At 38.3% G+C, this 23,553-nt stretch overlaps 1 protein-coding gene across 2 annotated transcripts in view; it reads left to right on the top strand.

The window, feature by feature from the left end:
- The window catches only part of LOC129187848 (electrogenic aspartate/glutamate antiporter SLC25A12, mitochondrial-like), a 44,746-nt gene that overhangs the window by 1,802 nt on the left and 19,391 nt on the right, over positions 1-23,553 (top strand). The window contains exons 3-8 of one of the 2 annotated variants that reach the window (XM_054787593.1): positions 8,333-8,475; positions 9,778-9,893; positions 11,425-11,564; positions 15,825-15,971; positions 16,791-16,929; positions 19,080-19,173. In XM_054787593.1, coding sequence (XP_054643568.1) covers positions 8,333-8,475; positions 9,778-9,893; positions 11,425-11,564; positions 15,825-15,971; positions 16,791-16,929; positions 19,080-19,173 — 779 coding nt within the window. The remainder of the gene's footprint in view (positions 1-8,332; positions 8,476-9,777; positions 9,894-11,424; positions 11,565-15,824; positions 15,972-16,790; positions 16,930-19,079; positions 19,174-23,553) is intronic. The other variant, XM_054787594.1, reaches the window with a different exon arrangement.

Here is a 23,553-nt window from a genome sequence, read left to right as displayed (position 1 = left end):
AAGTCAACTGGGATAGGCTCTAGCATGCCTGCAACCCTAGTGAGGATAAGCGGCATACAAAATGGATGGATGGAATCGACTGTGAGCATGAGGAGCTGGTATTGGAAGTATCAATATTTCAATATTGATTCACACATCAGTAGTGTGCTCTCCTTAACGCATTTGTGGCATTTTGAAGGATTTTGTACAATCAGAGTTTTTCAAAAGATATATTTTTTAAATATTTTCTCAATCAAATGATTCTGTGTGGGAGATTAAGAAGAACAAGGGCAAGAACTTGGGCCGTGGCAGTTCGTAGACAACTTGCTGACATTGACGAGAGCTGCTTCCGCACACCTTTTTAAAAGAATTTTCGGGGGGGAAGAAGAACTTTTGCCAACATTGGTGAGTACCTTTAACCAAGTCTTGCACGATAAACTACTCCTTTCGATAATGTATATGTCGGATATATGCGACCTGACCCTTCAGACTGCAGTAGCATCGCATACGTATGGGATTTATATCCACGTACGAACAAGGCCTCAGTCGCATTTGAAAAAATGGGAATTGCACTGTTCACACTGAGATGGAAAAATTAGATACAGGTCACATATGAGCAAAAAAAATGGAACTGACCAGCAGTGTGAACATAGTCTTGGTCTCTTGGAGAAAAATGTTTCTTGTTTTGGTCACATTTTAGTCATTCCCATAGGTGATCGTTTTAGTCCAGATTTAGTCCGTAAAAATTCAAAAAAGTCTGAGTTGACCAAAACTATGTTCAAACTGTAGTTCAATTCCGATTTTTTTGCTGATATGTGACCTGTATCAGATTTTTTTCATGTCAGTGTGAACAGTACAATTCAGATTTTTTCAAATGCGACTCAGTCCTTGTTTGTATGTCGAGTAGCTATAAATCCGATATGTATGTGATTTACTGCAGTCTGAACAGTCAGGTCGCATATATCCAACATATATAACATTGAAAGGTGTGGTTTACTGTTTGAGACATAGGGCCTTGTCACACCTTGACGATTTAGGCAGCGCATGCCTGACGTGATCATTTTGATGGCATACGTTGAACTGCCGACATTTTTTTTTTTTCAATTTTGGGCGTATGCATAGTGTATTCATTACGTGGTTGACGTAAACATGACGTATTAGTAACTTATATAGAACGTTTCTATAACTCATAGACAACTTATATCAACGAATGCGTAGCGTGTTGCCGGTGTTCACAATTTATGCCCAACGCCTGTCACACCTTGACGAACCAATCACGGTGAGGTATATGGTCTCGAGGGCGGGACCTCAGCCGAACGAACCAATCACGGTGAGGTATATGGTCTCAAGGGCGGGACCTCGGCCGAACGAACGTCATTCATATCAAAGTTGGGCCACACGAATATAAATTTTTCTTAAGACGGGGCGCAAACTATGGGGGCCGCGAGTCTGAGACCCCGGTGTAGGCTGCATAGCTACCACTCATGGATTTGTGACTGCTAATGAATTAATAAAGTTGATAAAATCAAAACAAGTTGATTCCATTCCCAGTGTCACAGTGCCCTCTACTGGTCAAGCTGCAAACTTACCTGCAAATACAATAACAACAGCATCCATCTTCACTCGCCAAGAAGACAGTTCTGTCTCAAGGTATGTTGACGTATTTTGACTTGTACGTAACTTACAAATAACGTGTGTGAACGGGCGTCAACGATCGCATAACTTATTGCCCGCGGATGCGAAACGTATTAATCATACGTTGACATACGTCAATATTTTGCATGCACAAAATTTTTGGACGACTTGGACGTACTATGACGTATGCCAGCGTGCTGTTAACTTATACAAAACTTATTACTTATTGGACGTACGCCAGCGTATTGGCCAATTTTTTCATACGTAAGCGTAAGCTGGCTAAATCGTCAAGGTGTGACAGGGCCTTTACAGATAAAGGTAAGCAAGAGTTCTTCTTGTCAGTTGAATGATTTTTAAAAAGTGTCAGTAAAGCAGCTCCTGCCACGCTCCTTGGAGCAGACATCGCTGGAAGTTCTACATGAAGTGCCATAGCCCAAATTCTTGCCGTCTTTCTTCTTAATCTCCTACGTGGAATTATGTGGTTAAGAAAATATTGACTCGTGTTGCACAAATTCCTTGAATTTGCCACTAACACGTTAAGGAGAGCACACACCGCAGCAATCTTTACTTCCGTTGTAATGTTGTGCTTTTCACGTGAACAAGTTGCACTTTTTTGGGTAATGTGAACAACCACATAAAAGAATCGAATTTAAAAAAAGAAATCGTAATTGGGCATCATACCCTGCAGCGTGAATGTAGCCTTAATCTAGTTTAGTAAAAATAAATAAATAAAAACTATGATTTACTGTATGTCAGTAAGTATTGGAAATTGGATGAGCAAAAAAAATGAAAAGGGGATACAATTACTCTTTCTGTATACAAAGTGCACCTGTAAAAGTCTACAGGTGAATACAAAATGTAATGTAGGTATATCAGATTTTAAAAAACATAATACCCACACAATAGGCAGAAATGTCATGCATTTTAAACATCTGATAGACCGGGATCTCCAACCATGGTTCCATGGGTGCAATGATTAAAAAAAAAAACACACTTGTAACATTTGTAACAAACAAATGTTTGTAAACAAATTTACAAACATTTGTAAATAACTACATTTAATTTGATGTAAATTAATATTCATTTTGGAAATATGGGCCATTATTTTATTTAAAAAATGATACACAGTTACAAATCTTCTAGGTTTTGCATGTTTATGTTGTTTGTCGCCAGCGGCAACCCGTCCCACTTTGTTCGACGGTCCTTGGACACACCATTGTGCGTGCTAACTTTCTCCCACGCTTTACAGAGACTACTAAACTGTATTTTTCCCCTCATATTTGGTACCAAAGGCTGATACAATGTGGGAATGCATAAAGGTACGTTTTGATGGCGTTATTGAGCGCTAATGTGTGCATTTGTTGGTGCACAACTTTAAGTTAATTCATGCTAGCGCACTGCCTGTTACCACATACTGTATATCAAACAGAGACGTAATAATCTTCCGCCGGAGATTTGTAGGACCACGAGCCGGTCTGTGGGTCAAAAAAGGTTGGGGACCACTGTGATAGACCACCTGCTAACATTTTCGTCCAGTCTCGTCTCGTCAACGAAACCCCACACACGACTCGTCACGTTTTTGTCATCAAAGAGCCATGTTTAGCTCGTCACCGTCTCGTTTTCCTCGTGGAGAAAAAGGTTCGTCAACAAAATAATTTCATCATAGTCATCGTAGGCGAAAACAACACTGTTCAACACAGTCTATCACTGCAGCATTGAGTGTTTTCACACACATGCACAGTTTGGAGTGTGAACTTCCTGAAAGTCTGCACGGTCCTTTTGCGGCTCGTCATTCTGCCATGAGAGGACGGGCTGTGTAATTTGTGATACACATTCAGGTGAAAGAGTTAATTACCGGGAGAGCTTTCTGACTGCCTGTATAATTTGATTAAGAACTACTTGAGGCCTACTGTGAGGCTGAATAGAAACACAATAATAATGTGATGGAGAAAAGGCAGCACAGCAATAAATTGCGTAGAATTAATATTTTCACTTAACATGTTAATTCAGCAGAGTGCAATGGATGGAAGCGATGAAAACACTTGGCTTGGAGGTCTCCACCCTTGCTGTTTCTGTTTATCTGCAGCTCTTTCTGTCTTTCTTGGCTCAGCCCCACCAGTCGGGTCTTTCTGCTATGCCAGTTCATGTGGTGCTTGTGTTTCCTCAGCTATCTCTGTTCCAGCCTGAAACCCAACCCCGACTCTAAAATGGACTGCAAGTCTTAAAGGGGTCTGAACTTTAGAACAGTGTGCTGTGCACTAATGGCTTGGGCATATTTTTGCTTCAAACTGTTTGCGACACTTGTGTTGAGGTTTTTTTTTTCCCCCTCCTTCAGGGTCATATCATTTTGGTTTGAAGTGCTGACAGCAAGGGTGCTCAAACTTTTTCAGCCTGCGAGCTACTAAAGATCTACCTCATACTGTAAAAACAGAGAATATATATATTTACTATATTTATAGATACGAGGGAAGCCGATATGAGGGAATTATGATGGCCTACCGAGTCCAATAACATAAAAAATAGCTCAGATAATTGATCATTTAAAAAAAAAAATGCTTCAGTGAGGCGAGCGTACCCGTGCTGTGCAGGTGAGCAAATCAAGCACTCCTTTTTCCTCCTGCCCGTGATGTTAACTTGATGTTATAACTTGCCCTGAGCTGACTTGTAAACAAACATTGACTTTCCGAGGAAGACATACTAGTTGTACCAAATGATCCACGATGAGGGGAAAAGAAAACCCCATCAAGCACACAAAAAACCTTATCAGCCACCTTAAACGCCAGCGCTGCAGCGTTTTTAAAAGTGCAAAAGGTTTGCCAGAGACCTTTGTGACGTCACATGCTCAGACACACTGCTCAGAACGTGTGCCCGAATAGTACAGTGCACCTTTCTGGGCCATGCCAGGGGGCTCCTCTCACTCTATACTTCGGTTCTCCTGACCTCCGTAGCGGCACACCGGCTGCTTGGAGCATGTGCTGAAGTTTTGCTGTTCTGAATGGAGACTGAATCCCAATAACAATACAGTCATCCCTTGCCACTTTTAATTTAGCGGTTTCACTCTTATCACGGATTAAAAAAAATATATTAATGAATAAATCATGCTGCCAGATGCAGTAGCACTGCTAGATGCTACTGACTTTTCACGTGACACCAGTGCTTTGCAGGCTACTTTTTGTGTGACTTTCAAAGTGAGCACTCATGTTTTGGTTAAGTTCCATATTGTATGACCTCAGGGATGTTGAGCTTACAGGTGCCACTGTGGTTGGCAGTGGGCATCTACAGAAGTAAATCGCTTTGAAACCATGTCCTGCTCTTCACGTGTCACTTGTGTGACTGAGATGCTTTTAATATGGCAAAGAGCAAACTACTTTTAGGAGTGAGAAGTGGTGACGGCTTCATTTGGAACAGCTGTAGGGGATCATTTAAGGTTGCCTCTTCACTGTAAATATGTCACTGTTAGGTACTACTGTGACATGACATGACAACTAACCTTGGAAGAACGTTTAGGACCTGAAGTGTGACACGCTGTAACTTGCGCTGCTGGCTTTTAAAGTTAAAAGAAAGGAAACCCAGCTTTATGGTAATTGAGGTTTTATTGCTTTTTTTTTCTACTGCGCCACAGTTGTACTAAACCAGAGGTGTCCAAAGTGTGGCCCAAGGGCCATTTGCAGCCCGTGACTGTTTTTTTTTTGTTGTTGGCCCTTGGCACATTCTAAAAATATAATTTAACAAGAAAACTAAAAAAAAAAAAACAGAAAAAAATGAAGTCAAAATATTACAAGAAAAAGTTCGTACTTTAAAGAGAAAGAAGTCACAATTTAAGAATAAACTCACAAAAACTTACAAGAAAAAAAGTCATAATTTGACAAGAATAGCGTTGTAACATAAGGAAAAATAACATTTTAGTAGCATAAAGTTGAAATGTTAAAGGAAAAAAGTCGGAATATTATTAGAAACAAACAAAACAAGTAAAGTTGTAATTTTTGGAAAATTAGGTTGTGGAACAAGTTATGATGTTATGGCAAAGTAAAAATATTATGGGAATAAAGTCACATGTACGGGACAAAAATTGACAAGAAGAAAGTTGAAATAGTTGGAGTTAAAAAAAACAAAAAATGTAAAAACAACAACTGTAATTTTATAGGAATAAAGTCAAAACAAGAAGTGAAAAAAATCATATTTTAACAAGAAAAAAATCCTAGTTTGCCGAGAATAAAGTTCTAATATGAGGGAAAATATGGTCATTTTAGTAGCATAAAGGTGAAATATTAAAGAAAAATAAGTTATTTTTTTTAAAGTAGCAATACTATGAGAAACAAACAAAACATTGAGTAATGTTGGAATTTTTAAATTAGGTTGTGGAAAGGTTGTAATGTTAGGAGAATAAAGTCATCAAGTCTTAATTAGAAGAAGAAAGTTGACAGAGTTGGAAAAAACAAACAAACAGAAATAGAGTGAACAACTGTAATTTTACAAGAATAAAGTGAAAATATTAAGGGAAAAATGTCGTACTCTAACGAGAGAGAAGTCACAATTTAATAATAAACTCGTAATATTATGAGAAAAAATAATGTCATTTAGTAGCATACAGATGAAGTATTATTTAAAAAAAATAAATTTTTCTTAAAGTCATACTATTATGAGAAACAACAAAAAACAACCAAGAATAAAGTTGTAATTTTTTGGAAAATTAGTTTGGGAATATTATGGGAATAAAGGGACTAAAGTCATAATTACGAGGAACAAAAAATACTAGAAGAAAGTTGAAAAATGCAAAAAAAAAAAAAACAGCAGCAAAAATGGAAATATGAATGAATAAATGCCCTTTTTCACTGACTGTATATCACAATACTGAGATGCAAGCTATTTTTTCTTGAAATATATACACTCCTGATTGAAATCTTAGGACCAGTTGAAAAATTGCTAGAAGTATATCACCTGATCAAAAGTTTAGGACCATCGCTCAAACAATAACAAAAAACTCTCCAAACCAAAACAAAAAATGTTCTCAGTCGGACAAGAACGGTGGACTGAGTAGCTCCACCATTCTTGTTAATCACTTCAAAAATTGCTTTAGGTATGCTTGATGCGAGTGTTTCCAGGAGGCTCGTGGGAATATTGCTCCAAGTGGTGAAGATGGCTTCACCAAGGGCATCAACTGTCTGGAACTGATGGCCATTTTTATAAACTTCCCTTGCCATCCATCCCAAATGTTCTCTATGGGATTTAAATGAGGGGAACATGCAGGATGGTCCAAAAGAGTGATGTTATTCTCCCTGAAGAAGTCCTTGGTCAAGCGAGCATTGTGAACTGCAGCGTTGTCCTGTTGAAAAACCCAGCTGTTACCACACAGACGAGGGCCCTCAGTCATGAGGGATGCCCTCTGCAACATCTGCACGTAAGCAGCCGCCGTTTGACGACCCCGCACCACCTGAAACTCCAGTGTTCCACTGAATGAAAAAGAACCCCAGACCATGATGGACCCCCTCCACTGTGCTGGGTAGAAAACATCTCAGGTGGGATCTCCTTGTCATGCCAGTAACGTTGGAAGCCATCTGGACCGTCAAGGTTACATTTTTTTCTCATCAGAAAATCAAACTTTTTTCCACCTTTCAATGTCCCATATTTGATGCTCCCTGGCAAAGTCTAAACGAGCAGTTTTGTGGCATTGAAGTAGACGAGGTCTTTGAATTCCTTTTTTGTTTTTTAAAGCCTTTTCCCGCAGATGCCGTCTGATGGTTATTGCGCTGTAGTCGGCACCAGTAAGGGCCTTAATTTGGGTGGAAGACCGCGCTGTTTCTTGGACAGCCAATTGGATCGTCCGGCTCAGCGCAAGGTGTGATTTTTTTGGGGGGGGGGGTTGACTTTTTTGTTCCATAATGCTCAGGATCTTTAAAAAAATGTAGAATGACTGATTTACTGCACCCAACCTCAGCAGCAATGGCACGCTGCGAGAGGCCTTGCTTATGCAGCTCCACAATTCGACCACGTTAAAAAAGAGAAAGCTTCTTAGCTTTAGCCATCAGGAGGGCATGACAGTGTGAATGCCTGACAGAAAATGAACATTTTGAGCAGATTTTGGCTTTTATAGCCTGTGGTCTTAAAATTTTGATCAGGTGATAAACAACCTGTTTCAGTTTTTTTTTGTTGTTTGTTTAAATTACGAGCTCCAAATTTTTTTTTGTCTCACTCCCTTTCTTGCTTTTGCATATTGTAGCTCTACTTAAAACCTCATTGAGATCCAAATGTGCAACATGTCTTAGTGTCTTAACATATCTACATGTGTTGCTTTACAAAATATCAAAGTGGCAAAGTTGCATCCTTTCATTTTTCACTATGTGGACCTCGCTGGAAAATGTTTGGACACACTAATGTCTTAAACCATTCTTAAAGTGTGATGCAAAAACCCCCCACCCCTAATAACAACAACAACAATAATAATAATAATAACAACAATAATAACAGCAATAATAATAATAATAAAATATGTATATATTCACATACAGTGACACAACGAATGAAGTATGATTACTACTGTGGCAATTTACTCATTTTGGACACACTGTTGCTAGGCAAAAAGACACCTTGTTTATTCTTACCTTGTTTAGTCTTTTGCCACCATGACCCCATTCTAAACAAGAAAATACGTGAATATACCGGTTATACAATATACTGTACATGCCCACTGTCCTCAAGTGCATTATTGTGTTGTGTGCAGTATGCCAGCGTGGTGGAGGATGGAGAGCATTACATGACACCCAAAGACTTTGTACAGAGTTACCTTGGTCTGCACACACAGCCACAGCATAATCCCAAAACTGTGAGCCTGATAGCTGGTGTGGCCGACACCACTAAAGATGGGTGAGTGTTGTATCCAAAGCTTTGCTTCATTTTGTCTAGAAAAGGTGACCATTTCACAATGTACTTAGTTATAAAATGCACTATACATACTGTATACAGGTATGTAGTATACAACAGGGGTCTCAAATTCAACTTACAGTGATTTGAAAAAGTGTTTGCCCCTTTCTGATTTCTTCATTTTTTTTGCATGTTTGTCACACTTAAATCAAACAATTTGAATAATAGCCATTGACAACACAATTGAACACAAAATGCAGTTTTTAAATGAAACTTTTTATTAAGGGAGAAAAAAAATCCAAACCTACATGGCCCTGTGTGAAAAAGTGATAGTGAGCGCTTCTCCTTTGCTGAGATAATCCATCCCACCTCACAGGTGTGCCATATCAAGATGCTGATTAGACACCATGATTAGTGCACAGGTGAGCCTTGACTGCCCACAATAAAAGGCTACTCTGAAATGTACAGTTTTGTCTGTCAGGTGGGATGGATTATCTCAGCAAAGGAGAAGTGCTCACTATCACAGATTTAGACAGATTTGTCAACAATATTTGAGAGAAATGGTGATATTGTGGATGTGGAAAAAGTTTTAGATCTTTGAGTTCATCTCATAAAAAATGGGAGCAAAAACAAAAGTGTTGCGTTTATATTTTGTTGAGTGTATAATAACTTTTTTGTTTTGTTGACATGACTACTTCAGAAAATAGCGTCTTTTTTCTTTAATATTTTAACTTTAACACACTAAATTAAACCTTTTATTTAATACTTTTGTATGTATTCATTTTTAATAATTATAAATGAAATAATTTTTCTCTCGTAATATTATGACTTTAGAAAATAATAAGAAATTCTATTTATAAAAATAAATAGAATATTTTTTTGTTTTAATTTAATTCTTGTAAAATTGCACCTTTTTTTTCTTGTAATATGACTTTTGTTTTGTTTCTCACTTCAGAAAATAACAGCTTTTTTTGTAAATAGCTCAACTTTAACTTTAATTTTTAATTTAATTGCTTTATTTTAATAATTGTTTTTTTTCTCAAAATATAAAATATTTCAACTTAATGCTCATCAGATTTCTGCTGTTTTTTTTAATTTTCTTGTTTTTTCTTGTATTTTGAGAACGTGCTGTGGGCCACTTTAAAAAAATAAAAATAAAAAATAACAGCCACTAGCTGCAAATGACCCCCGGGCCGCACTTTGGACACCTGCATTAGTGCCATTTGGACATCGAAGTTGTTACAATTTCGATGTACAGTGTACTGTGTTGATTCCTGTTTGATTTTTGTGTGTTTGTCCCAACAGGTTGATCTCTTTCCAGGAGTTTCTGGCCTTTGAATCAGTTTTATGCGCCCCAGATGCCCTGTTCATAGTTGCTTTTCAGCTCTTTGACAAGACTGGCACCGGGAACATTTCATTTGGTACGTATAGTACATAGTAATAGTTCCGCTAATGCTTAAAATGACCAAAATACGGCAAAATACTAATAATATAATATAATAATAGTAATAATAGTAATAATAGTAATAGTAATATGTTACTACATGATCACAGCATGGATATAAAACCATTAAAACTTGTTGGAGGCTTTTGGAGGTGTTTTAATAGGAGGAATAGGTGTGTCCCATTACGTGCATTAATGACCTGCCTCTTTTGTTGTTTTTATATCTTTAGAACGCACAGAAAAGAGAAAGACATGCGTTCATGTCTCCCAGAAAGAGTGTGGATGATGGGCAAAATTCCAAAAAATGCACTTTTCCTTTAATAACTGTATATCAAGACTTTGTAGACAATAGTTTAACAACAATGCATGCACCATTTACATTATAAATCTTTGGTAAGAGCAGAAATAAATCCGTTAAGATTCTGCTCTTTTTGAGAACAGGGTTTCCACAAAGTGTTTCTATAGAAAACAAATATGTCTACACACTTATGAGTTCCACCTAGGCCTGTCACGATAAATAATTTTGCTGGACGATAATCGTCCCACAAATGATTGCCGATAAACGATACTATTGCCAACATTATTTTGAGACCATGTTTTCGTTAATGTAATGATAATTATGTGGCATAATAATGTGAGTACATTGTATCAAAAGTAGCAAACTTAAATTTCTCAAGAATATTTAGCATTGTGATTGGAATGTCAAGAGCTTTAAAAAAAAAACAAAAAACAATGAAAATAAAATGGACTCTCAAAAATTGCACCTAAAAAAAATCACTATTAATCACTATATTTCTGACCCGGAAATACTCTGAAGTTCACTTTCTGTGTCAATGGAGACATGAGCTCATTTGCATATACTGTACTGTACTTCCTTGATTCTGCTTTAGGAATTGTGTGTGGAATACACTCTTTACATTTAATGGGGTGTAAGTGCATGTTTTGGATGCAGCAAAATGCGTTTGGTGCACAATGATGTGTTATACTTGTGGAATCCCTGAACCATAAGTTCCACCGTTTTGTGTTATTTATTTCACTGTCTTTGTCACCAACTTTTTTAAGTCACAAAATTCCGATGTGCAAACAGGCTGAAATTGACATCGGATCGTTTTTTTTTTATACACAATAGGCACGAAGAAAGTATTGTGTAGCACACGACACATACTGATAGCGAGTGGTGCACTCGCTAGCACGTAGAGCCCCGTCTCTCCCCACTCGCCACTATAGAACCAATGGCGCCCTTGTGTTGAGGCAGATGCACAGAATGAAATCTTTCGTCATCCAGCCTGTTTGGTAGAGAGAGAGGAGGAAAACAAACATGCATGCACATGTCAATATATCGAGGCCGGCAAAATGATCCACTTCATTTTTATTTACCGTGCGGTTAATTGATTTATTGATTATCGTGACGGGCCTAGTTCCACCTGAAGTCTTTGCTTGATTCTTTACACGTGGAATGGGAAGGTGAGGTTGATCCCTGGTTTCTGTCTGGTATTTCACACTTTCAGAGAATGTACGTGACATCTTCAGCCAGACCACCGTCCATCATCACATTCCCTTCAACTGGGACTGCGAGTTCATCAGGCTCCACTTTGGCCATGAGAGAAACAAGCACCTCAGCTACACGGAATTCACCCAGTTCCTGCAGGTAAAAAACAAAACAAAAACACACTGCACCGTGGATCCCCGCAAAGTCCCCATTCAGCATTCGTGACCATGCAAATTTGTGGATTTTTTTGGGGAAAAAAAAATTAGGGCTTTTTCCCACATCTCATTCACCAAAGGTTGATTACTAATTTATAACTATTTGATCGTAAAGCAAATGTACATAAAATACATAAAACGTACATACAGTACTGTATATAGCCTACATAGCATACATATACATTAGGGATGCTCCAATCAATCGGCCACCGATCGGTATCGGCCGATTTCCGTGAAAAAGCATGTGATCGGCATATGCCAATAAATGCCTTTCAACGCCGATCACAAAAGCCAGTCACCTGTGGCTCGTACTATTGCAGCCTGCAGCTGCAGCCATCCCTACATGCAGTGTAGGGTCTTGGGTAGCGTCCTCCTCCCACTTTGCTTCACGCTGCGCCGGCGTGCCAAAGCCAAAACAAACATGTCTGCCGTGTGGAACTTACCGGCCAACACATGTCATGAAAAATATCTTGCGGCTTTAATTTAATACGGCATTTGAAGAACAAACACTTGATGGCGAGTTTTTGAGGCTCACCTTGTGATCATCAGTCAAACGGCAGTTAACGCAGCCAAAGCGCTGGACAACCCTCACCCGTATGTGCGTGACAGTCAGAAGGCTAACAAATAACTGAATTCATCGGACGAGATGAGCAGCCTTTGTCAACGGTGGAAGACACACAGTTTGCCGACTGCTCTCTCACTTGGAGCCCACCTGTGTGCTACCTGGAAGTCCTGTACTCTGCTTAAAGAAGGCGCCTCATCCTCTGGGAGTTTAATGAGTGATATTTGTTCTCTTGCAAAAGTAAGTCAAATATGTTTTTGTCTAAGTTAGGGTCATTTTATGGTTCCTTTTTTCATATCATATAGCCAAAAGCGGTGGTGCAGCCAGAAAATCTGGGCCCCATGAAAAAAATTAATGTTGCCACCCCCCCACCTTATTAATTTGTTATTAAATTTTTGGGTCCCCTAGACCTTGGAATTGTCCTGACTTTTTCTCCTTATATGACACCCCTGGCCAGTAACACTCATCATAAAGACATAGTAAAATGTACAATTAATCTATGTGATCGGTATCAGTATCGGCCAATCTCACTCATGGATGATCGGAATCGGCAGCATAAAACCCTGATCGGAGCATCCATAATATACAGTAAATAGGTCTACCAACACGTATGCTGAAATGACACAAAGACATGATTAATAATTCCGGTCACTTTCATTGTAAATGGTGATCAGAAATCGGAGGCGAACGTCAACATCAAGCTAGCAGGAGGCTTTGGAGGGAGAGGAGTCAGCTTGGATAGGCTCCAGCATACCCCGCGACCCTAGTGAGGATAAGTGGCATAGAAAATAAATGAATGAAGGAATGGTTGTTGTTATTGCATTGGTTTTGATTTCACAGCCAATGATATATGTATTCAAGATTCAAGAGTTTTATTGTCATATGCATAGTAAAACAGACAGTTATACTATGCAATGAAATTCTTATTCTGTTCATTCTCCCAAGAAAAGAAAGAAAACACAAGAAAGAATAAGAACATAAGAAACATATATACCAATAAATTAAGCAACAACAACAGAAGAGACATTAATACAAATAAATAATACAAATAAATATATAAATAAATAAATAAATAAAAGTGCCATGAGTGTGTGCGTGTGTTGCGTGCGGCATGTGTGAGTGCTTTGTTGAGAAGCCTGATGGCCTGTGGGTAAAAGCTGTTTTCCAGCCTTGTGGTCCTGGACTTCAAACTCCTGTAGCGTCTGCCTGACGGTAGGAGTGTGAATAATGAGTGTTGTGGATGTGTGCTGTCCTTGATGAGGTTGTGTGTTCTGCATAGGACTCTAGTTTTATAAATGTCTTGCAGTGAGGGGAGGACTGCCCCAACAATGTTCTGTGAGGTCTTGATCACCCGCTGGAGTGCCTTCCTATCACGTGTTGTACAGTTACCGTACCAAACAGTGATGGAGGCAGTAAGGACACTTTCGATAGTGCATCTGTATAAGCAAATAAGGATTGTGGTGGACATGCCAAATTTCCTCAGTCTTCTCAGGAAGTACAGTCTCCTTTGGGACTTCCTCATAATTTGTTGGGTGTTGTGAGACCAGGTGAGGTCCTCGCTGATGTATGTGCCAAGGAACTTGAAGGTTTTCATCCTCTCATTATAAACAGGGGTTTATGCGGCTGCTTTTCCCTTGTTCTTGGGTCGATGATCATCTCTTTGGTATTCTCTGTATTGAGAAGGAGATTGTTATCACGACACCAAGCTATGAGGTTCACCACCTCTCTTCTGTATGACGTTTCAACATCACCAGTGATCAGTCCGATGACTGTAGTGTCATCCGCAAATTTAATGATGCTGGTGTTGTTCTGGGAGGCCATGCAATCGTAGGTGAAGAGCGTGTAGAGGAGCGGACTCAGCACACACCCCTGTGGGGTCCCAGTGCTCACAATTCTTGAGCTGGATGTGCGATTGTGGACTCCGACTGACTGGGGCCTGCCTGTTAGAAAGTTAAACACCCAGTTACAGAGGCGGGGTGACAGGCCAAGTGTGAGGAGCTTATTTGTGAGTTTGTGGGGGCTGACTGTATTAAAAGCAGAGCTATAGTCTATAAATAGCATTCTGACATATGTGTCCTGGCCCTGTAGGTGAGAAAGGGCTGTGTGGATGGCAGTGTTGACTGCATCATCAGTGGACCGGTTCTGACAATATGCAAACTGTAGAGGGTCCACAGTTGCCGGGATGCTCTTTTTGATGTGGGTCATGACTATTCTTTCATAACAATAGGAGTGAGTGCGGCGATAGGGCGATAGTCATTTAAGCAGGTCACGTTGCTCTTCTTGGGTACGGGCACTATGGTGGTGGACTTAAAGCAGGTCGGTACAGATGCTTGTGCAAGCGACAGGTTAAATATGTCAGCAAGCACATCAGCTAGCTCTGATGAGCAAACCCGAAGTGCGCGTCCTGAACATTTACAAGATTATTTAAGACGAAAGTTTTGGGAAAAAAACCCCTGCAAAAATGGGGAAGAAAAGAGCAGAATGAAGTTGATAGTAATAATATAAAACACTGAGATGCAGTTTTTTTTCTTGAAATATATACTTCTTAGCAAATGCTTTACAAAATATCAAAGTGGCCAAGTTGCATCCTTTCATTCGCTGGAAAAACATTTGGACACTCCCGGTTTAGAAGCATATTTTTCACACAATAATTCCATATTGTTCAACTTTGGAGGCAATTGACTTGAGCTGTTTTACTGTACTTATTTTAAAAATGGGACAGAATATATTTTTTCTTGTAATGATAGCTACAGATGACCATTAATCCAATGAACACATGTTGGTTAATATACTCTACATTTTAACTGGAATGATGACAGCATCCATCCTGATATAAGACAAATAGCTTGGCAAAATGTTTTGGGTTCATGTTGAGAAAGCAGGGTGGTTCTGCAGTAAGACAGGGTGGTTCCACTGCAGTGTGGATCCCTCAGGGCCCTTTGTGATTCATCATACTTGACTGACCTTTTTTTCCCCTTTTTAATAAGAAGTTCATTGTTATCAAATTGCTCCTAGCTCTGCCACCTTATGGTCATTGCAGTATTGCACCAAACCTAATAGTTGAGGCGTTTTAACAATGGTTTGCGGTGCATCCCTTCATTGTGTGTCAACGTAATCAGCAAACATTGAGAGAATTATTGAACCACAATCCACTGATTAGGTTATGAGAAGCGGCGCAAAGAGGAAGTAACAGCTGGATATTGCGGCGACGTTGCTCTCTTGATGCTCTGGTTACATGAGCTTTGACAGCAGACTTTGGCCCCGGGTCAGCAACCACCGCCCCAACCCCCCAAACCCCGCATCCCTTTCTGATTGCATGCTTGTCGTGTTGAATCATTTCACACACACCTGCCAGTCGGCTCCGTAAGCGCTCCACTCCGCTCCGGGATCAGGCTGCTCAGGATGTGCTTTCCATTAGTCTCCAGAGAGACACGGTGATTACCAAAGCCAGTGTCTCACTCTGTCACATCACATGACTTTCACATCTGTCCAACGCTGACATTACTACCTTTTTCTCCTTCAAGCTTCCATTTCACAGCTCACTTATTATGTGCTGCTCCTCATCACAGGAACCCTCTCTTGGCTCCTTTTGTCAGCCTGACCCTCTCGTCGCTTTCTTCATCTCCCTCCTTTTTGCTGCAGGAGCTGCAGTTGGAGCATGCCCGCCAGGCTTTTGCCCAAAAAGACAAGGGCAAAAGTGGCACCATCACAGCTCTGGACTTCAGTGACATCATGGCCACCATCAGACACCACATGCTGACTCCGTTTGTGGAGGAGAATCTGGTTTCTGTGAGTCAAAAAACAGGTTCTACTCCTGCTGTTTGTAAGAAATGACATGGGAGTGTATGCTTGAGCTTGGATGTCCTATTTAAAAGGAAGAAAAGCAGTAGGTCATAGAACATTTGCTGAAGAATCTACTGAACCACAGTCCCACTCTAAATGTCTATTCCGTTCCTGGATTTCTATGTCTGTGCTACCTGTACAAACACCCGTATGAGTTGCTGGCACCGTGATTTTCAAAATTAGATGAATAAAATGAGCTGCAATAACATCTGCAACAATTGAAAACTATTTCCAACTTCAGCTTACAGTACAAGTTTACAGTCAGAATTGACAGAACAAATACGTAATATGTAAAATCAACATTAACAAAATATGATTTTTAAAAATGTCTTGACAGGCATTGTTTTTTAAAATTTTTTTCGTTATTTTTTAGTAATATAAATATATGAAACATTTACACAAAAAATAAACGTAAAAAATACATAACAAACATTTTTAAAATGCGTCTTTTTGACATGTGCTAAGTGTCTGATTTTTTTTATTATTTTATTTTTTAGTAATATAAATGTATGAAACATTTAAACAAATAAAATAAATGTAAAAAAAGGTAACTATAATAATTTTAAAAAAATGTCTGTTTGATTTTTTTTTTTTTATTTTGTTTTATTTTTTGTAAGATAATATACGAATAGTGTACATGAAACATTTAAACAACCAAAATCTGGCCTAGGGGCCTTGATTTGACGCCTGTGATGTATTGTGCTTAATATTGTGGCCGGTGAATCTTCCTTGGTGTGTGACAGCCGTGTTTTCACCTTTCTCCAGGCCGCTGGAGGAAGTACGTCCCACATGGTGAGCTTCTCCTACTTCAATGCATTTAACGCCCTCCTGAACAACATGGAGCTGGTCCGCAAGATATACAGCACCTTTGCCGGCACATATAAAGACACGCTGGTGACCAAAGGTAGTCCCCGTCCAACCCGACACATCACCACTCACCTGATTGTGCCTGAATCTTAATAATCAGCGTGGACTTGTTGTGAGCCATGTATGTAGCTGTGTGATCATGTTTAACTGTCTTGACAGAATGGTGTGAGTGACCACACAGGGAACATTTTCTGTAGCACTAAATTACAAAGGTAAATGGAAAAGCTGGTAATCAGATCACTTCCCTTCCATGTAGATCTGTATACCTGGTAGTCGTGCTGTCAGTCACCATCTACTCCTCAGTGTTTCCTGTTCAGATGCAAATTGCCTCCCCCGTATCTCACGGTCCTCCCCCACTTGTAGTATTTGCAAATGATTCACTTTGTATCAGCAAACATACAGTATACCGTATACAGTAGATCCCCCGATAAGCCCATAACATTGTTTTTTTTTTTTTTATATATTTTTGACACATCGCTCCTTCCCCTTCAGTTTTGGATCAACATTTGCAGTAAGAGTGAGTGTTGTAATTATTAGACCAGATTCAGCTCCAGAACCGTTACCTTCTCTCTTTAATTGCCATTGTTCACTCACCACACAATCCAGGTTTAATCTAAATATGCCTCACACATTTGTTAAACACATTTCAAGTATAAAATGTATAGCTACTCACCACTAATCAATGATAATGGAAGATGATCCATCAAGACATGGAATCGGAGTCACAGTGTAGCCTTTAGCCTGGTTGTTAGGCTAGTGCTAATGCTAGGAACTTAACCATCATATATTATTTTTTTTGTAATATAATATAAATAGTGTATATGAAACATTTACATTTATTTTTTATTTAATTTTGTTATTTTTTAATAAGATAAAGACATGAAACATTTAAACAACTAAAATAAATGTACCCCCCCAAAATTTATAAAATTTATTTTTTTTAAAAAGTGTATTTTTGATGTGCATTAATGTCTTTTAGATTTTTTAAAATTATATGATTGTGTTATTTTTTTTAGTAATATAATATACATATATAAAACATTTATACAAGTAAATGTAAAAAAAAAAAATTAATAAAATATGAATTTTTTTAAAACGTGATTTAAAAAAATGATTAGATTGTATTTTTTAGTAATAATATAATTATAATAATAATTTTAGTATAATATAAGTATATGAAACAAATAAATAAACAAATAAATATAATAAACAAATAAATATAAAAAAATAAATGAATAAAATATAATTTTTAAAAAGTATCTTTTTAATTAAATATTTTATTTTGTTTTTTTGTAATATAATGTAATTATAAATATATAAAACACAGATGAAATATTTATTTTTTAGTAATATAATATATGAAACATTTAAAGGAATAATAAATGTAAAAAAATAAAAATAGACAAAAATACAAAGTCTAAATAATCAACATTGCTTGCCTGTTGTCATTCCAGTAAGGATTTACCGTACCATCTTATATGAACTTGTGTACACCTCGCTGACGATGGGAGCTACTGCTAACATAGCCAAACTAACTTTTGCGCCTCACATCACACAACTATGGTGCGTTCGAGCGCTGCTAAACAAAGTGCAAATTCTCCACATAGGTGAAAAAACATTATCAGTGAAGCATAAAGACATAAACATGTAAAAATGGTGGGGCTTTTTAACAGTGGTGCACGCATGCTGTGCATTTTACCTGTATTATCACATATTTATAAATTATTAACCACTCATGATGAATAAGACGTGTTTTTTGCGAAAAAACAGCCTATTTTAACTTTTTTTTTTTTTTTACCGAAAATGTGGAATGGGGAATGTGCGGGGATCCACTGTATACGACTGGCAGTATGTTCAGCGTGGTTTGATGTATAAAGATAATGATTTGCATTTTTGAGTCGTATAAAAGCATGTCATTGCAGCGCTCTTAGAATGGAAAGACTGAACTTGAAGTAGCTACTAGACGACTGCATGGATGTCAGCTTATTCATTTAATGATGTAGAATTCAAACTAAAAAACCTGTTTATTATGTACCTTACTTATCTCGTAGAATACATGTACAGACATTACGTAGCTCATAGGCCCATTGGTCGACTCCTCCTGCCACCTTTTTCTTTTTGGATTATTTGGTGCTCAAATAGTCCCGTGTGCTGACTTCCTTTTGTTTTGTTTTTTTGTCTTTTTAGAGGAGTTTGTCCACGCTGCCAATAAGTTTGGTCAGATCACGCCAATGGAGATCGACATCCTGTACCAACTGGCTGGTCTGCACACTCACACAGGGTAAGTTCCAAATCTCATTATTGCAGCAGGTAACATCATTTCATAGCATTTATTGCAGATGCACAATATTTTTGGTTTTTTTCCAAACCGATCCCGATAACTTTCTGCTTCTCAAGAACGATATGATACTGATAATTGATAACTTTTTTTTTTTTTCTAATAATCTACTTTTTTAAAATTTAGATGTAAGTGTGATAGTGCACACCTGGAGGTAAGAAGGACTGGAACAAATTAGGATTTGACTAACTGTACCTGTTGATTAGTCCTAATCAAATATCATGACATTACTACTACCACATCACTACTATCAGGAGAACCAGAGTATAGAGCGGAGGGAGCCACCTGCTGTGGCCCAACAAAGTGCACTATATTCGGACACATGCTCCGAGCAGCTGGTGTGACACCAAGGAGGTCTCTGGTAAACCGTTTGCACTTTTTCAACGCCGTGGCGCTGGCGTTTCAGGTGGATGACAAGGTTTTTTGTGTGCCCCATAGGTTTTTTCCCCTCTCTCATTGCAGAGCGTTTGGTATGACTAGCATGCAAAATGTCTCTGAAACAGTGAAAACAAGTGAGGTCAGGGGAAGTTATGACAGGTTGTTAACGTCACAGGCAGGAGAAAAAGGAGTACTTGATTTGGTCATCTGCACTCATTGGAGTGTTTTTTTTTCATTACCATTTATCGGAGCTATTTTTAATGTTATTGGATTTATCGTTATGACATAATTCCCTCATATCGGCCCATTATTGTGCACCCCTAGTATTTACAGAGGCACAGATTTTTGAGTGTGCATAGCACAGTTTGACATTAATGTAATGTATGTTTGTATAAGTCACTCTCCAGATGATGTATGGTGATCATATCACTTATTCATATCAGATACTCATACTGCCTGTGTTAGAATATGTCTTCCCTTCCTCCACGCAGCCTTCCTGCTATGTAAACAATGACTCAACGTTCTACGCCCCAAAAGGAATCAGCCTGTTTTCAAGTATTTGCAAGCATTTCACACAAAAAGTATGCAATGCAATTGGCAAAAAAAACATTGAAAGACGTTTTTGGGGATTAAAAAAGGAATTATGTAAAGCATTACAATTATTCCAGTGTCCAGAAAAAGGGACACTAGAATATGATAATATAGAGCAGGGTGTGTCCAAATCTTTTTCCAACGAGGGCTACATAGTGAAAAATGAATGGATGCAACTTTGCCACTTTGATATTTTGTAAAGCAACACACTTACAGTAGATATGATAAGAAGTTACATATATTTCAAGAAAAAATTGCATCTCAGCTTTGATGCAGTAGGTGAAAAAGCATATTATTATTATTATTATCAACTTCACTCTTTGCTTGTTTTTTTTTTTTTTAAACATTTCCAACTATTTCAACTTTCTTCTTAAAGAACTGCCGTAAATTACCTTCTTGCAATGTTATGACTATATTCCCACAATATTTTGATTTTATTCTCATATTATAACTTTTTCCCCAACCTAATTTTCCAAAAATTACTTTATTTTGTTATGTTTGCTTCTCATAACATTATGGACATGTTCATTCCACGCTCTTCTTCTGTGGATTACAGCTGCAACACTGACATTGCCACACATTCTGTGGGGACACCTGAAGGAGAAAGTGTACTGTAACAACCCACAGACCATTGAGGCCCTGAGCTGTAATCCACACAAGAGGAGTGTGGATTGAACATGTCATCAATTATTGAACTGTGTAGCAAACAAGAGACAAAGTGGGACAGTGAGACAAAGTAATTTGATTTGTTTGTTTCTGTTACAAATCTGTAAATACAACTTTTGAATAAGTTCTCATTTCAAAAACTTGTGTATGATTAGTTATTTAAAAAGTTATTAAAAAAATAAAAATTGGCTGTTTTTCCTGCAGACAACCCATCTCATTCACTATAAGTCGGTAATAATTTCCAAACACATAATACAGTCATACTTGTGTGTGAGGCATATTTAGGGATTAAACCTGGATTGCGTGGTGAGTGAACAATGGCAATTGAAAAGGCAAGGGGAGGGTTCTGGAGCTAGATCTCATCTCATTACAACACTCACTCTCGCTGCAGATGTTGATCTGAAATCGGAGGAGAACGTCAACGTCAAGCATGATGGTTTGGTGTGGGAGGAGCTATGTGTCAAATATAAACATCTAGGCGTATCGACTACTCGCTTCGCCGTTCACATACACGTACACAAATCAAAGCAGCATTTTATTGCTCAGCTTCATTCAACTTTCATGTTGAAATGTAAAATTGAAAATATACACTACCAGTCAAAAGTTTTAGCACACCAGAATTTTTCCAGTTATTTGTTGAAATTCAAGTGGTTCACGTCCAATGAATAGCTTGAAATGGTACAAAGGTAAGTGGTGAAGTGCCAGAGGTTAAAAAAAAGGTAAGGTTTCCTAAAAGTGAAACATAAAGTGTATTTCAGAATTATACAAAAAGGCCTGTTTCAGGGACCACAAAATTTCAACAATTTAAAGCAGAAATGGAGGTTGATCAAACCTTGGCAGTTGGTGCAACTAATCCTTACACGTGTTCCAAGTTCTGGAGTACTTACTACCTCCTCTGTCTGCATAAAAACAGTGTTCGGAACACACTGAGGTACTATACCCTCGTGAGCATCAGTTGAACAGCATTGTACTGGAGAAAGTCATTTTGTTGTATTGTATTTGTATTTGTACTTTATTTATCCTACAGCGGGGAAATTCACTTGTTACAGCAGCAAGCAAGATACGCAAGTAAAGAGTACAGTGTAAAAATGTATATTGACTACAACATGGTTCAGGTGGTGCAGGTGTTGTAGAGCCTGACAGCGGTCGGTATGAAGGACCTGCGGAACCTCTCCTTCTTACACCGTGGGTGTAACAGTCTGCTGCTGAAGGAGCTGCCCAGGAAACAACAGTGTCATGTAGCGGGTGAGAGGTGTTGTTGCTACAAAAATGGAAAGAAAAAAGGCAATTAAGAGAGGCAGACCATCTTAACACTTAAAAATGTAGATTTGTCCTCTGGAGAAATTGCGCTAAAGTAATGGTGTAATGGTTTTTATTAGGGCCCGAGCACCAACATGCGAAAACCCTCTTGAAAATGCTATGTGTATGATTATTTTTTATTACATGTATTCCGCAACTTTTCTTGCATTTTTGACCACCTTAACTTGTGTGCAAACTCACCAAAATTTGCAAGCACATCAGGATTGGTGAAAAGTTTGATATTTCAGGGGTCCTGAAGACGAACCCCCAAAACTCACTCAGTAGCACCTCCTGTCAACTTTGAAAAAATTAGCCACCGGTTTCACAGAACTACGAAAACTGGTGGTGACGTCAGTTATTACAGAATGCACAAAAAAGTCTGAAGAACCCATGCTCCAAAACAAACAAACAGGGGTTATATTTTAACAAACTAGTCCTAGGCACTTTGATCAAATGAGCCCAAATGAATATCACAGATACTAGATAGATGGGTTATGTTATATTGCAAAGGATTTTAGGCTGTTCCATAAGATGTGGGCGGGGCATGGCAATAAACTTGGATGATCAATTAGACAATTTGCCACGAAACTGTAAATGTTAATAACTTCATTACACAATGTCAGATCTTCATCATAATTGGTAGAAATGATGAAGATGACACCTTGAACATACATATACATACTGTAGCTCACGTTATACATTTGTCTCAGTGGCAACAACAAATGGAATGCATATGACTTGCGTGAACCCTGGGTTGTGTGGGGATGCGTGGGCCTGTTCAACGCTGCTTTCATTTTCGATTATTTTTTAGGTTTTACAGTCATTTAGATACACTAGCAGTCAAAAGTTTGGAGACACTTACCCATGCTGTTGAATGAGAAGGTGTTTAAACTTTTGACTGCTAGTGTAAATCATTGTATATTAGTGTGTATTACATTAATGTGTTTTATCACAACACAAAGCTTAGATGAGGATGTTTTCTTCAGATAGTTTACATTATTATTAGCATCTTTAAGACCACAAATGTCCCCCAGGACGCACTTTGGATACCCTACCTTAATTATTATGTATGCAGCCCTCAGTGGAAAAGGTTTGGACACCCCATCTCTAAAGAGTGAGCCAATAACACATTGGATCCGTAATATCACCAACTATGTTATTATACTGTTTTAACATTCACACAATAAATAAAACCTTGGAGAACGTGCCATTTTCAGCTTTTGCAGTGTTTATTGGCTGTAAAGACCCAAGTTATTGTAAATTCCGTGGTTACTTTACAAGAAGATTGTACAGTAAAAGACGTCTCCAAGCTTTTACAACAAGGAGTTGTGTGTCAAGCATTTCGAAACAAAACACCTTGGCGTTCATCCAGCTCTCTTTTCATTTAAT

Source organism: Dunckerocampus dactyliophorus, chromosome 9, assembly GCF_027744805.1.
Source record: "Dunckerocampus dactyliophorus isolate RoL2022-P2 chromosome 9, RoL_Ddac_1.1, whole genome shotgun sequence".
In the NCBI taxonomy this organism is placed as follows: domain Eukaryota; kingdom Metazoa; phylum Chordata; class Actinopteri; order Syngnathiformes; family Syngnathidae; genus Dunckerocampus; species Dunckerocampus dactyliophorus.
Note: the sequence above shows the minus strand (reverse complement) of the source record. Positions and strands in the feature narration are given on the sequence as shown.